The sequence below is a fragment of the Pleuronectes platessa genome, chromosome 2 (genome assembly GCF_947347685.1).
Source record: "Pleuronectes platessa chromosome 2, fPlePla1.1, whole genome shotgun sequence".
NCBI lineage: Eukaryota > Metazoa > Chordata > Actinopteri > Pleuronectiformes > Pleuronectidae > Pleuronectes > Pleuronectes platessa.
Window position 1 is genome coordinate 6,377,578 of NC_070627.1, and position 16,102 is coordinate 6,393,679.

The 16,102-nt window shown below is 41.8% G+C and overlaps 1 protein-coding gene across 2 annotated transcripts in view; it reads left to right on the plus strand.

Moving 5' to 3' along the window:
* The window catches only part of phc2b (polyhomeotic homolog 2b (Drosophila)), a 32,315-nt gene extending 22,017 nt beyond the window's left edge, over positions 1-10,298 (plus strand). Inside the window, exons 8-15 of one of the 2 annotated variants that reach the window (XM_053441652.1) lie at positions 257-585; positions 1,186-1,564; positions 4,647-4,858; positions 5,357-5,486; positions 5,977-6,082; positions 6,174-6,288; positions 7,245-7,569; positions 7,692-10,298. In XM_053441652.1, the coding sequence (XP_053297627.1) occupies positions 257-585; positions 1,186-1,564; positions 4,647-4,858; positions 5,357-5,486; positions 5,977-6,082; positions 6,174-6,288; positions 7,245-7,569; positions 7,692-7,846 (1,751 nt within the window). In that variant the 3' untranslated portion in view covers positions 7,847-10,298. The remainder of the gene's footprint in view (positions 1-256; positions 586-1,185; positions 1,565-4,646; positions 4,859-5,356; positions 5,487-5,976; positions 6,083-6,173; positions 6,289-7,244; positions 7,570-7,691) is intronic. The other variant, XM_053441659.1, reaches the window with a different exon arrangement.
* Positions 10,299-16,102: the final 5,804 nt, after the last annotated feature.

Genomic DNA, 16,102 nt, shown 5'->3' on the forward strand with positions numbered 1-16,102 from the left:
TCAAGTTTTTAGAAGATAGGAAAGATGATGTTTGATATACTCATTACTATAATTATTCACGATTGACTTAAATAAACCAGATTAAATAATAATCTGCCCTTTCAAACAACTTCTCTAGCTCTCTTTTGTTGATGCGATGCACTAATGGCAAGTGAGGATTGAAGGCTTCGGTAATTTAGAATCAAAACAACACTTGTGTATGGTGGAGGCATTAGTTAGGTGCTTGAATAACTTCTATATATTGTAAGTGTCACAGTCTTTTTCGTTCCAGCGTACACCCAGATTCAGCCGCAGTCCCTGGTTCAGCAGCACAAGCAGCTCCAGCAGCAGCAGCAGTTTGTCGTCCATCAGAGTCCAGGTTCCCAGAAGACGGCGGGTCAGCTGCTGCAGACGGCCTCCATTCAGCCGTCGCAGCACCCGGTCCCTGTGCTGCCCAAACCGGCTCCACACCAGCCCTCCATGCCCAGCCAGCAGGCGACCATCTTCCACTCCACCATCAGCCCCCACGCCCTCCACTCCTCCCTCAGCCACGCCAAAGCTCAGCCCGTCCAGCTCACCGCCATCAACCTTCAAATACAGCCAACAGTGAGTATACTTGAAATATGATCTTGAAGGAAAGATCTTGTAAGTGTAGCTTAGTCGGAAGCAAAGTTATTATTATGTTGGTTTATTTGCTTTGTTTAAAACGTTCACATTTTAATGAAGACCAATAAAAGTAAATTCTCTAAAACAAACATTTGTACAAACAGCTGAGATTCAATCTTTCTCTCACAATAATTTACCAAACATCATCCAATTCTACTTGTTTCCTAGATTGCGAAATGGATGTGATTCATGGGTTTGTCCTCCATTTGTTTCTAATGAGGCGTGACTCCCTGTTCTACTTCACATCCGGACTTTTTGTGTCATTCCCAATCTTGCATTTAATATTTTGAAAGTGGTAACCAGAAAAACAAAAACTACTGTTCCAACAACACCCACAGTATCGATGTCAATTCCAAGACACACATGTGAATAGGGGATCCTCTGAATTCCTGCTGTAATATTTTCCCACTGGTGTGATGATTTCCAGACCTAATGGTTTTTCAGTTTTTGACTCGCTGGCATTAAAACCACTTATGGCCCCTGATGTGTCTTTCTCACGTTTTTTTCCCCTCTGGCTTTTATTCCTAATTCCAATTGAAGGCTTCTCGGCTGCTTCAGGACAATAAAGACAAGCCAACCTCACTGGTGGTCAGAGAGACGTGTCCGGCCCCGTCCGCACAACAACCGCAACAACAACAACAACAACAACCGCAGCAACAACCGCAACTACAGCACCAACCGCACCAACCGCACCTACAGCACCTACAGCACCTACAGCACCTACACCAACAGCAGCAGCAGCAGCAGCAGCAACAACAACAACAACAACAACAACAACAACTGCAGCAGCAGCAACAACAACTGCAACAACAACAACAACAACAACAACTGCAGCAACCTGCACCCATACCATCACAACCTGCCAAGCCTGTAGAGCAGCCCAAGGTCGATACCGTTACACCAGCTGTTCAGCAACAAGGTAATGAATGATTCAGCATGATTTTCAAACCTGCACATTGACTCCCTGTGGAACACTTACATGTTTTGGTTAATAAACTCTTTAAATAATTAGCCACTGGGACAAGAAGTCTGGTAGCAGTTTAAAATCTGCGTTAACCACAACTTGTCACCTCGACATGGAATCTATAACGATATCGCTGCTCTCATTGATTTGGTCAACTCTGGAAATCTTCAGTGAATAGGGAAATCAATGCTGATGGTTTATGAACTGTATTCAAGCACTTGTTGTTTTTACTTCTTTATACTGATAATGGAATATTTGTGCATGAAGAGTTACCTAAAAATGTTACTGGGCACTTTTTTGGCACACATCAGAAAATGTCTGGAAAATTGGAACTGGACATTTAGTGGACTTTGTCTTTTTATATTTTATGTCTGAATTCCAGAACTGTCTTCTTCTTCTTGTGCACATTTTGTCGTCCAGATGATTTGGATAGAATGGAAAAGCAGTTATTTATAAGACATTTGACTTTGTTGTCATCACTTTGGCACTATAATACTAATATTGCCAGAGGATGATCGTGCAGCAGCTAAAGTCCTCTCGCTGAGCACATACTGAGTACTTGTGTCTCATAAATGTTGACAGAGATCAGTCTCTACAGTGATGTTTCTCCAAACTGCTTGAAAAATAAGTACTAACGCTGTGTTCCTTGTAAAATGAAACATTCTGTAAACCACAAATTGCTGCTTATGGGCAATGAGTTGGGTGTGATGTGTGGAACACTTCTCAGCACCAGAGCAGGAAACTATTTCGGTAATCCACTGTCTGCAGGGGCTGATGACGGCAAATCTACAAAGTTTCTGTTGGTTTGGGTTTTTATGTGGTGTTAAAGAAAGAGCCTCTAGAGAAAAAGTTGGTTGGTTGAGTTGTTCAGACGTCAACTGCGCTGTATGCTAACAGACACTCAATTCTGATGTTTGCTCCAGGAATGACAGCTGTCAGAACGGCTGTGTTCACACAAATGAGCTTTGAGAGACTGACCCACTGAGACACAAAATATAAAAATAGCGGTTTCAGTTTCAGTTCTACAACAGCTGCAGTAAACTTTGTGAACCAGAAGTTGTTTTGCATGTTTCATTGATGTTTCCACCTCTGCAGTGTTGTTTATTAATGCTTAGTGTCCAGCACTTAGTAAGTCAGCAAATTCATACTGACAGCCTCTCTGGTGGCTGGCTGCAGTACAAGTTGTAAACCCAACCTGGTTTCTGTCAATTAAGGTAGTTCTTAATCACACTGATGTTTTTTCATACGGTAATTTTCCAGTAAGCTTTAATTTGTTATTGGATGCAATGATAAAGGACTGAAGGTTCATGATTGACAGCTATGACTGACTTCTGATTGGTCGAGCGCCTGTATTGGCGAGATAGCAACTCTTCACCACAATCGCTACTGCACAGACTGATAAGAGAAGTTAGATTCAAGTGAAATTTCAAGTAATAATAATTAAGTATAACCTCTGCCTAGAAGGTCATTTAATTCCCATCTGTTTGATAGGTTATTTATTAGCAGCTTTACACAAAAACAACTTAACTGATTAGCACAAACTTGGCTGAAGTCGTGAGGTATGTGTCTGGGGAAAAAGCCATTACATTTGGTGCAGATTCAGGTTTTTCTCTTTCTTAAAGCTTGTGAGTTAGTGTCTTTCAACATTTTCATTGATTTCTCAGATAATGATGTGAATCTTTGGGGGGAAATTCTGACATATTTAGGGGTACATTATTGTGCTGTTCTAAATGAAGATCCAGATCTAGTGGATTTAATCTGACTTTATGAAGGGACTATTGAGCTTTGGCTACTCTAATTTTATTGTCATAAAATCAGGATGTTTGGACTCAGGTATAAAGAATATCAGAGACCCCCCTCTGTGTGGGCCCCAGATAACGGTGCTACGCCCCTGCAGAAGTGTCTCGGTTGGTCTGGCTCTTTGATGAGTGGTCATAGGTGAACTGCTTCTAGAGGCTGGGACATAAAGATTGATGGTTGGAACATGTGGTCCTGCACCAGCAGCCTGTGGAGGCTCAGAGCTGCTGTGGGAGGAAACAGGAGGCGGATCCTGGGTCCGAGCGGCGCTGCAGCGTGAAAACCCCGATCAGACCCAAACTGCAGCGGGTCGTTGTGTGTGTGTGTCTGTGAGAGCGTTGTGTTACAGAGACCAGCTCAGACCAAACCGCACGTGTTCACCTTCTGAACGCGGAGGAAGTTGATGGGGTAAGGAAACTGTTCTCATTCAGCGCTGCAGGCTTTTCAGAGGACAAAGACAAGGCGGGTGTTTACTTTCGCTTTGTGGTTGTTGTCGACATGAGACGACGGATCCATGATGCGTTCAGGGACCGACAGCGGGTCACTCACACAGGGACAAAGTGTTGTTGTGGATATGGCCAATCTAGTGTCTGCGTGTTGGGGAGTTAGTTTGCATGATTTAACGTGACGTTTAGTTTAGTACCCGATGCTTCAATGTGTGATTATAAGAATACAAATCACTTCTTATACAATGAATTAAAAACTAAGTTCCTCGTCAAAGGTTTCCAGACATGTTACCAGTTTAATTATGCTGATTAACAGTGAATTAACCAGCTTCTAACTTTCTCCACAGGGAATAGTTCTTCAAATCAAACTGGGATATTCACCTTTTGAAATCTTACCTGTTCTTTATTTAGGATCACATATAATAAATGATTAATCTGCTGATTAATTGTTTAATCTAAAATGTGCAAAAAAATAACCTTTAAATGAAGTTTGAAATAATGGTCAAATGGATTTATCTCCCAGCCCGAGTATTGTTTTGTTGTTCAAAGAATAACTGACAATTTATCTAATGGCTGGTAATTACACTTTTTTAATTAGTTATTGATTGATTGCCAACAAACATCAAATGTTTGGATTTGTGACGTCTGGCTTTTTGTTTTTCAAAATGACAGAAATGATAAGTTGTCTAATTATCCCTGATGTCATTTCAAACTGACCTCAGCAGGGACTATTCTTCAAAGAGGACACGCTCTTAAATATTAACCACTCAGTGTTTTATTCATGTCTCGGTCAGGAGGGGGCTCGGCCAAGAAGCCGTCCGCTGCACCTGCGACTCCACCTCCAGCCATGACCTCAGGAAATGAGAGCGAGGCGCCCAGCGTGACAGGCAGCGCGCCGCACAACGGGGAGAACAAACCGCCCCAGGCCATCGTCAAGCCCCAGGTCCTCACACATGTCATCGAAGGCTTTGTCATCCAGGAAGGCGCCGAGCCGTTCCCGGTCTGCGTAAGTACCTGATCTCAGTTCTGCCAGCAGGGAGACGTGATAAACATCCTGAAGCCTCCGCGTGTCTTCAGTGTACATGCCTGCAGGGAGCTGTCAGCAGGCAGACACAGGCCTGTTACCTGTGGTAGCTCGCAGCTTGTGTTGGATTCAGTCATTAATTATAGTCGGGTAAGAACTCTGAAGATGGATGAGGGTGTTTGTATAATGAGCTTCATCAAAGTCACTCAGCTATTTTACCTTAAGGCATCGAATTCCTTCTTTATTCCTCGTCGCTCCCATGAATATCACGTTATTGTTTATACATTGTAACTGCAGAACTGTCATTGACTTTTGCATCATCGCATCTCAATAATATCTTAGAAACAACAAAGTTAAACTAAACATTTTGTTCAGACTTTGGGCTCACTGCCTCCTCCTGGACATTGCGTGTAAATGCTCACTCTAAACACAAAGAGCCAAACAAATAAAATGTAAACAAGTAAATGTTTTCTACACCAGGTGGAGCGTCTGCCGATTCTCATCGACAGCCCAAAGAAGCTGGATCATCAGCTCTCCTCCGACCCCGACCAAACTCCAGTCAGCAACGCAGCAAACACAGACTCCGAGCCGGAGGACATGGACCAGACAGGTGAGCCAAAGAGAATTCGACAAGTACACCTGTGTGTGTGTGTGTGTGTGTGTGTGTGTGTGTGTGTGTGTGTGTGTGTGTGTGTGTGTGTGTGTGTGTGTGTGTGTGTGTGTGTGTGTGTGTGTGTGTGTGTGTGTGTGTGTGTGTGTGTGTGTGTGTGTGTGTGTGTGTGTGTGTGCATATCAGTTTACGAGCTCCGAACCGACCTTGACCATTTTATTTGCAGTTCTTTTAAGGGTTATAAATGTTCAAAATTACACAGCATCCCCAGCAGACCCATCTGTTCTTAACTTAATGTAGTGAAATGCCTGGTGGTACAGACCTGACATAGATCAGGAGCCTCTGAGATGAATGATGATGGTGCTGTACTCACTGCTCCTCTTTGTGTCTCAGCGTAATCTCATGCTTCTGCTTCTCTTCACCTAACTCCTGCCTGGCTCCTGTCCATTCATGTGTGTCTCATGGTTATATATCGTTTCCACTTCCACAGACAAAGAACCAGAGCCGAAGCTGACGTGTGAATACTGTGGCTGGGTCGACTTTGCCTACACCTTCAAGGCCTCGAAGAGATTCTGCTCCATGGTTTGTGCAAAGAGGCAAGTCACCTTTTTTTTCATATTTTTCTATAAGTTAAACCATCAGCTGTTCCTTCTGTAAATGAAAACTGTAATGAATCTTTGTGAACAGGTACAATGTGGGCTGCACGAAGCGGATAGGCCTCTTCCGTCCAGAGAGGAGTAAACCAACCAACCGCTGGCGACGAAGATCTCAGGGTCGTTCCGGTGTAGAGGCTAAGAAGCAGGTACAGAAAAACACACACCATAACCATCACATATATATATCTCAACTTTACCTAATAATAATAATAATAATAACCAGAACCCTAAATACAAGTTGCTGCCTTCAAAAAGAAACTGGAGGGACCCCATGTTTGGTCCCGACAAAGTTTGTATCTCATCTAAAGTCCCAACCAGGATCTATAACAACTGTACACACACACACACACACACACACACACACACACACACACACACACACACACACACACTGTCCTTCCGCGCTGTAAAACTTCCTCATCAACACTTTACCTCCATTACATTCTGCCTCTCCTGCACATTTTGTACCCTGCACTCTTCACGCCTGGTGCCTTTTAATGAATTGAAGCATCATTTGTGCCGGTGCCTGATCATCTCCCTCTGCCTTTAAAGGGTCATTACGTGCTTTATGATCCTTGTCAACCTTTATTGGCGACCATCAAAAACGGGAAACTGTCGGTTAAGGTTTTCTGCCTCCTGCGCATGTTAGTTAAACATTTTTTAAGCTCTCTGACAGAACGTCTACTTCTATCAGCTCTTCCCTTACCCTTAAAATACCAAAGTCTCTAACATTACACTCTTTATTGCTGGAAAATATTTATTTGGCTTATGGACAATCTTTCCAAGCCAAAACTGTTCGAGTTATATAATGTCTCAAGGGTTCGGTCTAGAATATCCGGTTGGGGGGGGGGCTTTTGTCTCGTGTTTGGACCAATCGGTGAGATTTATAAGCAAATGAATCATTGAGGCTTTGGTATCAGTCCAGCACTCCTATCATCTCCCTGCAGGTATATAGCAGTCATGTACAGTATAAATCTTACTTATTACCCTTTTTAATCTTTGCTGTGACTAACTTTATGTCCCAGGAGTGTTTTACTGATGAGCCGTTACCTTTCTCTAAACATAGAACCCTGAAGTCAAACCTGAATGTGTCCCTTCTCAGAAGCTGTCCCCGTCACCGCAGCAGACACAAGGCGGCTCCGTGTCCTCGCCTCATCCCTCGCAGCCCAGTCAGGAGGAGTCCAGCCCGTGCTCGGACATGTCCAGCTACGAGGAGCCGGCGTCTCCCCTGTCGGCAGCCAGCTCGGGGCTCCTGGCTCCGACCCCGGCCCCGGCTCAGGTCCCTGTTCGCCGGCAGCAGAGCCGAGCCTCGGAGCAGGAGGGCGGCGCTGGGAGAGACGCACCGTCACTCTGTCAGCGGTTCTTACCCAACGACCCCACCAGGTGGAATGTGGAGGAAGTTTATGAGTTCATTTGTTCACTGCAAGGTCAGCTTTGCCGGAAGTGCATCCAAAAAATGATTTACATTCTGAATCAATCACTTTCTGCCTTTGAATCCTGTTTGACTGGGATTGACACGAGTCTGTTTTTCTTCCTCCTCTTCACGCAGGTTGTCAGGAGATCGCGGACGAGTTTCGGTCTCAGGAGATCGATGGACAGGCCCTGCTCCTGTTGAAGGAAGACCACCTGATGAGCACCATGAACATTAAACTGGGGCCTGCACTCAAGATCTTTGCACGCATCAACATGCTTAAAGACTCGTAGCAGTGAAAGGAATGTATTGATCCCAGTGCATCTTCATCTGTGTGCGTGAGGGAATGTGTGTGTGTGTGTGTGTGTGTGTGTGTGCGTGAGTGTGTGTGTGTGTGTGTGTGTGTGTGAGTGATTGTGTTTGCGTGTGTTTCCCTTGGCACAGGGCAGAGGATGTGTCACTGTAGCACTGACGACACAGAGCACTGACTGCACTGTGACCTTCTCTCCACAACTGGACTCGTGCTCTTGATTCAGAATCTCACTCTAACTGGACCCGACTCCTCAAACTGCTCATGTTTAGAAACCGTGTGACTGTTGGAACTGGAACCGATGGTGTTTTCACCACCAGCACTTCAACACCACATCTATTTACGATGCATTAATATCTCGAACCGAAACCAACCCTTCCTCGGGCACATCCCCCCCCCAGGCAAGATGTCGCCTGCATTTAAACACACTACACAACAAAGAAACAGCCAAACAGCTGACTAGCTGCAGCCACGGTGACAGTTGTGCCAAATTATACAGCGTGGATTATTATATACATGAGTATATGAATATACTTGATGTGGCTGATATCTGATCCAGATACAGCTCAAGGCAAGGTTGGAAAATGTTTTTTTTGAAACACCTTTTATCTTATTTGTTGACATTCTCTTCAAGTCCTGATATCCATCAACAAACAAAGTTCTCTTCAACAAAAAAATAAACGACGTCACCCTCACAGAATTATAAAAAAACACGACCAGAAATTCATTCATGCCAAATGAAATGATCGGCTGCTGTGCCTGTTTGCACTGCATGGCCTTGAGTCAAGTTGGCTAGTGAGTCATAGAAAAGTCGGGGGGGGGGGGGGGGCCTCCTGGTTGAAAAGGCGAGTTGATGGATCACCCAACTAAACAGACGACTCAGACTGCTTTCACGTGCCTTGCTGTGCATTAGCGTTCTAAGATCTGATCCCAATGCAGGTTGAATTAAGATAAGAGAAGCACTTACTGATACCAGGTGTGGACGAAGGCAGCGGCTAACAGGTCTTCATCAAATGTCTTCAACCTGATCACACTTGTGAACACAGATCACATGATAGAAGCAGGTGTAAATAGGGCAGTTAAACCAAGTGGAGACATTAAGCCTGGAAGAACAAGAGGTGATGAAGTGTACGACAAAATGTTCAGTTGTGTGTCGGTTGGGTCACACAGAAACACACTCATTGGCGAATTGAGGCATTAAGACACGGGAGTGAAATCTGGATTCATCGTTATGTTATTAGAAAAGGTTATTCGTACAGTTTTGTTAGCGTGTGAATGAGAGAGAAGACTCTGGGCTCATCTACTAAACATGTTGATTTCACCTATCTGTCCGGCCTGAGCGCTCCTGCTTCAGAAAGTGAACTTCACCTGTATTATGAGCTTTTCTCATGTCCTGCCATCTTCTCAATTTCATCGGTTGTTATTTTTGTTTTACCCCCAGCAGTCACTTTCTCACAGGTACTCTCAAATGTCGCGTTTCTTTGAGCTGTATTAATTTGTGTTAGCTGTAGCTCAACGACCGGATTGTTTGACTCTTTCACTAACACCTCCAATTCCATGGCATTCAATTTTCACTTTGCGCTTGTGGTCACTCTGCTCTCCAGTAAAACCAGTAACGCCGGCCAAACACTCCTTTAAATACTACTGCCTCGACCATGATTGCACCTGTTATCATTTGCGCAATTATCTTTAGTAGCTAACCTGCAAAAAACGCCCCCAAACCAAACGTGTGCAATCTGTTTGAATGCACACTACGCACTCTTTATTTGGGATCTTAGTGGATCAGGCCCGGTGTGTGTTAACTTGCTCATTCTAATTCAGTAGGTGTCCCTTTGCCTTTTTCTCAGCAGCACTCCCACTGTTCTGGAATATAAAGCTTGATGCAGTGAATCGATTCAAGCAGCTTCTTTTGTGACATTGAGTTTTCTCATGAGGAAATTTTCTCCCATAGATTCAAACTGCTTACGATTTGTTTTTTCATAGGACTCTAAGTTATCTAAACAACTAATCTGGGTGTGCTGCGTCCTGCACATCCCTGCTCTTGGCACTTATTTTCTTTTTCATTTGCTTTTACGGTTTTATGAGTCGTGTCCGCGCACTGACTCAAACGAGTGTACTTGTACATAGCAGCTCAAGTGAGGAAAGAGACTGTAACTAAGTGTGAAACTGAAATTTTTTCTAAGTTATCCTTGTTATTTTAAAACAGAAATTTATTGGTGTTTTAATATTTTGAAATATGCAAATATATAAATATGGCCCCGGAGTTGTTTTTTAATGCTTTTATTTTCCTTTTCTAATGAAAATATGTTCATATCTATTTGTGTTCTGTGGCTGTGATGGAAGGTCAACTTTTTTAGATAATGCTTTGTTTAATGCCCGTATTTATCGAAATGGTTTGTTACACAACATTTTGCAATTATAAATCATTTGCAGTACATTTGTGTCTTGGGAAATTATTTGAGTGTGTGTATGTAGAACTAACAAATGTTTGAATTTTCTTCTTGGTAGTTTTATAGTTGCTTATGTTCATCTATGGTATATAAAAAAGGAAACATTATTATTCTCAAGTATTTTCAGGCGTTGGCCTTTATTTGTTACATGTTACTACTCTATGTTATGTGTTAATCATTCAGACATCAAATGTTTGAATGATTCTATCATTGATCAGGCCAAAAAAGTAGTTTTTAATAGTAATAATATTTAAACGAGATGTACTTGAATGTGGTCACCAACAGGGAGGTTTAAGTGTCGCTGCTTCAAAACTAAAACTAAAACTTATTAAAACTACAATAAAATTCTAGTAATAAAGAAAAAAAAATCTGGACCTAAACTAAAACAGAAAATCTCCAAGAAGGGAACATATCTCCTCCGAGGTCCAACCGTTCTGTTAAATTCAATCAAGCTGCACATAATTACACACACTTAAACACATCAGATCAATAAACTTGTCTCATTTTATTTTTTTCATCGACGTACATTTTTTGAATCTCAGAAACTGTATAAAAAGTAAAAAAAATATACATCCAAAACACAGTCTATGAAGCGTTCAGGTCATATAGGCAATACTCAGATTAGGGCAATAACATCAATTCTCATCACAACATAATGAAATCTTGTACTACAATATTTAAATCCACAACTTCACTCAGACTTAGAAATGATAACGAGGCATCGATCATGATGCTTAATTTGTGAAAAGGTTCAAAGCACAAACATCCCACTGTGTCATATTATAGACCTGCACTGAATTTAGTTACTTAAATATATGATTTAGATAATGTACAACTTCCAAAATTAGAAGTAGACTAGAGATTATATTTCATTATTGATTGATTGTTTAGTTTTTAGAACATCAGAGTTGTGGAATCATTTCCTATCAAAGGACTCACAAACCAATGTTTACTTTTGTCTGACCATCCGCCCAACGACTTCCAGTTTCCTGAATCTGATACTACCCACATTGAAATGACACCATCACAAGTTTCCATTTGTCCCACAGACAGTGAACACCTCGTCACTATCCTGTTTGTTGTTGTTTAAAACAAAGAAAAGCAGCAAACTGTCACATTTTGAAAAGATCAAAGTCAATTCATTGATCACTTTAGTAATTTTTCAAAGCTCTGATTGATTTTCTGTTCATCAAATCATCGATCACTCAACTGATCACTGTTGCTCCAAATTGCTGAATTGCTCAAAGACCAGTTTCATCAAGTTGTGTCTTATTTATGATTCACTGTTTGAAATGTTTGGACTGTTGCTGAAATGGCAAATCAAAGCAACAAGGCTGCAGACGACCTTCCCCAGCTGGATGTGCGTGACCCTCCTGCAGGTGTGCAGCTTTATCATAGCACTTATTGTTTTTAAGGCACGTTCAGGGACCATTAGTGATTGAATTATAACCACGGTGGCAGTTTTAATTATCTGTGGGTGTGGGTTCTGTCTGTGGTGTCAGAGAGCCGGCCCTACGCCTCATTATCCAGACTGATGGAGCTGAAGAATCGTTTTTTCCAACATGAGCCTCGCGTACGAGATGGTGACGAAACCTAAACTGCTTCTTCGAATTCCAGAAGACTCCCACGGGCAGGCACGGCAAACTCCACCTCAGTCACCTGACCTTGGTTACTCTTGTTTTTAAAAATCCATCTGAGAGTTCCTTCCTTCCTTCTAATCCTAATTTCCTTTAAAGTCCAGAAGTCTTGAATACATTTAGCTGTATAAAGTGTTTTTCTATACTAGTGGGCTATTTGTGCATTAAGTTAAGGTGAGGTTGTTGTTATATTGGATCGTTTGTGCAGGAGGCTGCTTAATTATCATTTTTTAGACAGTGACTGAAAGTTCACTTTCATGACTTTTCACGACTTTTCATGAAGAGAAAAAACAACACAATCACTCTGACTGACACACAAGCAAATGTATGATATTACCCATGATCCCCCGGCCTCCTGAACCAGAAGAGCTGCACCTTTGACGAATAAACCAAACTCTGTTTAGACTTCTTCATATTTTAAAAGTTTTATATCTGAATATTAGAAAAGAAACATTGTTTTAATGACTTTCTAAATGATCTAGAGTTCAGCATTACTCTTTAATTTATTCTGACACCAGGAACTATTATTACACAACTGGATGGTTTTGGCAAACAGGAGATATAATTGTACATAAAACATTCTGTGATAAACATAATATTATACAATCTTATCATCACTACTGGCTTCGCATCGTTTGTCAATTGTGGTTTGTTAAATTTTATTTTAAGCAGCAGAGTAATGGAATATCCTAAAAAGTGATAAAGCAAAAACGTTAAATATTGACAGAAGCCCAGTTCTTCAAACTAATCAATAATCAACAATAACAACCAATCTCTAAATTAAAATGTTGCTTATTCTGCATGATCAGTGTTTTTCTATCATCGATGCAGCAGAGACACATGAACGGTTTTTATTTCGACAGCTGCAGTGACAATGATGCCATAAAATCATTCTTATGCGCAGCTTCTGATAATATGTTTGTTTTTTATTATCAGATCAAACTTCTTTGTACTAATCCAGAGGACTCATGCTCACATTCACCTTGACGGATGTAAACTGCACCTGTTTCCCATCAGTTCCTTCTGCTGATTCTGCTACTGAGGGACCTGAAGGACCCTGTGAGGAAGCCGAGGTGACGCTCGGATTCAAACCATGTTGGCAGAATAAGCTTAAAGGAGACACGTGATGCTTTTTTGGTTTCTCATATAAGTATTTTATGTGAAAGTTCGGCAAAGTTTGAAAGATCAGAGTGTAAAGGGAGCTCAGTAGTCCGGCAGGAAACACTGCTCCTGAAACATTGTGTGTCAGTAGTTCCGGCAGATATCTCAATGGCTGATATTGGCATAATGAACTTCCAGCAGTAACTTCAACGGGACGCGGGTCTAAAAGGGAAAGGCGCTAAAACCAAGTGTTTCAGACAGAGGCTGCAAAGAGGAGCTGCAGCACTGGACCGGAGAGATGTGTTTTCAGACCTCTGTTCCCCCGGCTGCTGCGATGCGAGTGATAGATGCTAAAGGTGACTTTGTGTCGTCTGTTCCTGACTCGGTCCTCCAAGACAGATATCATTAGCAAAATCAATACTTTGGCTGATATGTCAAATATTGCCGTATCGAACAATTGTTTTATCATCAAGGGTTTTATTGTTACTTGATAGTTTTTTTGTGTTATTTGTCCAAAAAAGCCTGAAACATAATGAAAAAACATTGTAACTTTTCTTCGGCTCGACAAATTTAGTAATAATTTCAGCTGATAAGCAGAAGAACATTCAATCATTTCCTTCGGAAGTCAGTTGTCTCCAGACGGAGCAGAATCTCTTTGTTGCTCAAACACTTTCAATATTTTCCGATCAAGAAAACAAAGAAAACATTGATTTTACGTCTGTTTAATTCAAATAGAAACAAACCAAGGGTCTCATTTCCTCCTTTAGCAAAATCTCAGAGATGATCCAGGTCTTTCCACACGGGAGTTATTCACTGACTCTGCAGTTTATCCATCCTCTTTATCATATGAACATTTATTTACAGTATTTCTGTCTTTCTTTAATAGATGTTCTGGATGATTCCATCGCTCGGCTTCAGGCAGCTGTGTAAGAGTCAAGTCAGAATCCACACCATCATCAACCATGCGTCTTCTCTACTGGGACCTGCAGGACCAGAAGTATCCTGAGGTCAGCGGCAGCCTCACACACTAGGCCTTTTTTAATTTGAATTATGAGTTATTGATTGTTCAGGGTGTATTAAGTCTTTCTTGACTCATATCACATCCTCCCAACACGTTTGGCGCTAATCTGTTTTACATTTTTTGCATATTCCTGCTAAGAATCAAACAAACTGGTGAAAAACAACAAATCTTTTATCAACCCAGATTGTTTTCATCTAGATAAGGATGTTTTTTTTTTTTATGCAGAGGCTTATTTAGCTTGAAATTCCCCTTGAGATTGACCACATGTGACCCCGACCCAGATGGTGCTGTTGAACCAAAGGTCGCCTGGACGCTGTGGCCCTCCGGCTGCAGATCCTGGTCCTGGAGGCGTTTTCTTTCTGCAGGGGGTTTGTTGATGAGCTGAAGCAGATCCACCGCTGCCTTGCTGGAGGACAGTCAGGCCAGGTAAGAGGGGCACACGGTGATGCATGCACCGGCTGTCAAGACTAACGGGTGTCGTACGAGTAGGAAAACCAACGGAGGTGACAGGAGGCTAGAGGCCTGTCAGAACGGATCCAGCTGACCTCATTCTTTCTGTTCAGGAGAAGCCCTGTCATGATTAGTAGATAAATGAGGAACAGCAGCTTGTGAGTCCAAAGGCCTGTTCACACTCGGAGCTGAGCTGCAGTAAAACATGTAGCACAGGCCATTTCTTCCTTAATCACCTTTTATTAAAATGTAATTTTATTCAATCTAAACCTCCTGAGAGACCGAGATGTTATTAAGACCCAAATTTATTGACCTGCGCGAGTCCCAGACCTCTCAGCATTGCTTGTGAATTGCCCTGTGACCTAATGCACATCTAATGAAGCCTGCTTGTGGCTGCTGGAGGGAGGAGGACCTGAAGGAGGCGCTCCTGGGGCCTCGGGGAGAAACTTGTGCTGCAGGTGAACCAATGAGGGGGAAATGCATTAACTCCTTATGTCATATTTACATTTCCATGTATTTATAGCTGGATATCAGAGGTGGCTATTTTTTCATTTAATTTCAGGAGTACTCAGGACATTGTTTTACAGATGATAGAGAATACAAACCCCTCAAAGCTCAGTCAATATTTATTATTGGGGTCGACATTATTATTCTGCTCATATTCAGGGTCATAATTTTAACTTCCTTAAGACTTGAAAAGGTTCACGTGCTCTGATAGAAGTCACATGACTTTCCTCAGACTGTCCATCGCTGCAGCTCTTTTCTAATGATGAACTAATGTTTGTATGTTTGAAACCATGTGTTACATTAAAGCTTTAGATCCTCACGTGTTAGGAGCTGGTACCAGGAGAGGTTCAGTGGTTTTACCTTAAAATATATTAAATTTGATTAATTGTCAAAAATTGTCAATGGTAATATATGTTATATATTTATTTTTTTGTTTTAATTGTTTGATCCCATGTTGAAAACTTTATTCAGCTAACCACTGGTTGAGGGTCGTCACCTTATATTTCAAAAATTCTGACATTTCAGTTTGATAGAAAAAACCTTCAGGGCTAAAACTGCATTTTAGAAAGTTTTGATATATCTTGGTCCGTTCTGATTTTTATTCAACAAAAGAAAAATGTCTTATAACGTCATGTAGCATCGGTTATCTCTGCTGCTGCTGCAGAAAACTGACTTTCTCTCTCTCTCTCCATCAAACACAGGAGGAAGGGTGAAGGGCTTCCTCTGGGCCTTGCTGCAGGCCGGTCCCGCCAAAGGAGATCTGGACCCCCCTGAGGATAGTTCAAGTACTGAATTATTATTATTAGAGGGTGTTGCAGTTTGGTGGGTAATGTGTGTTAATAGGGTTTTTCCGGGGCTATACCATTACAATTATATTGGTTGATTGGTCCACTGTCAACAGGAAAAACAAAGTACCAAGAAATATGTTCACAATTAGTTTGCACTTTTTTCTTTTTCCTCAAAACCCCTATTGATTTTCTTAAAATCACAAACCAAACACAGACTTGATATTAGTGACGGCTGTGTTATTATTCAACAGCTGCTCATCTGGGCTTAAAAACCCAAATTGAATC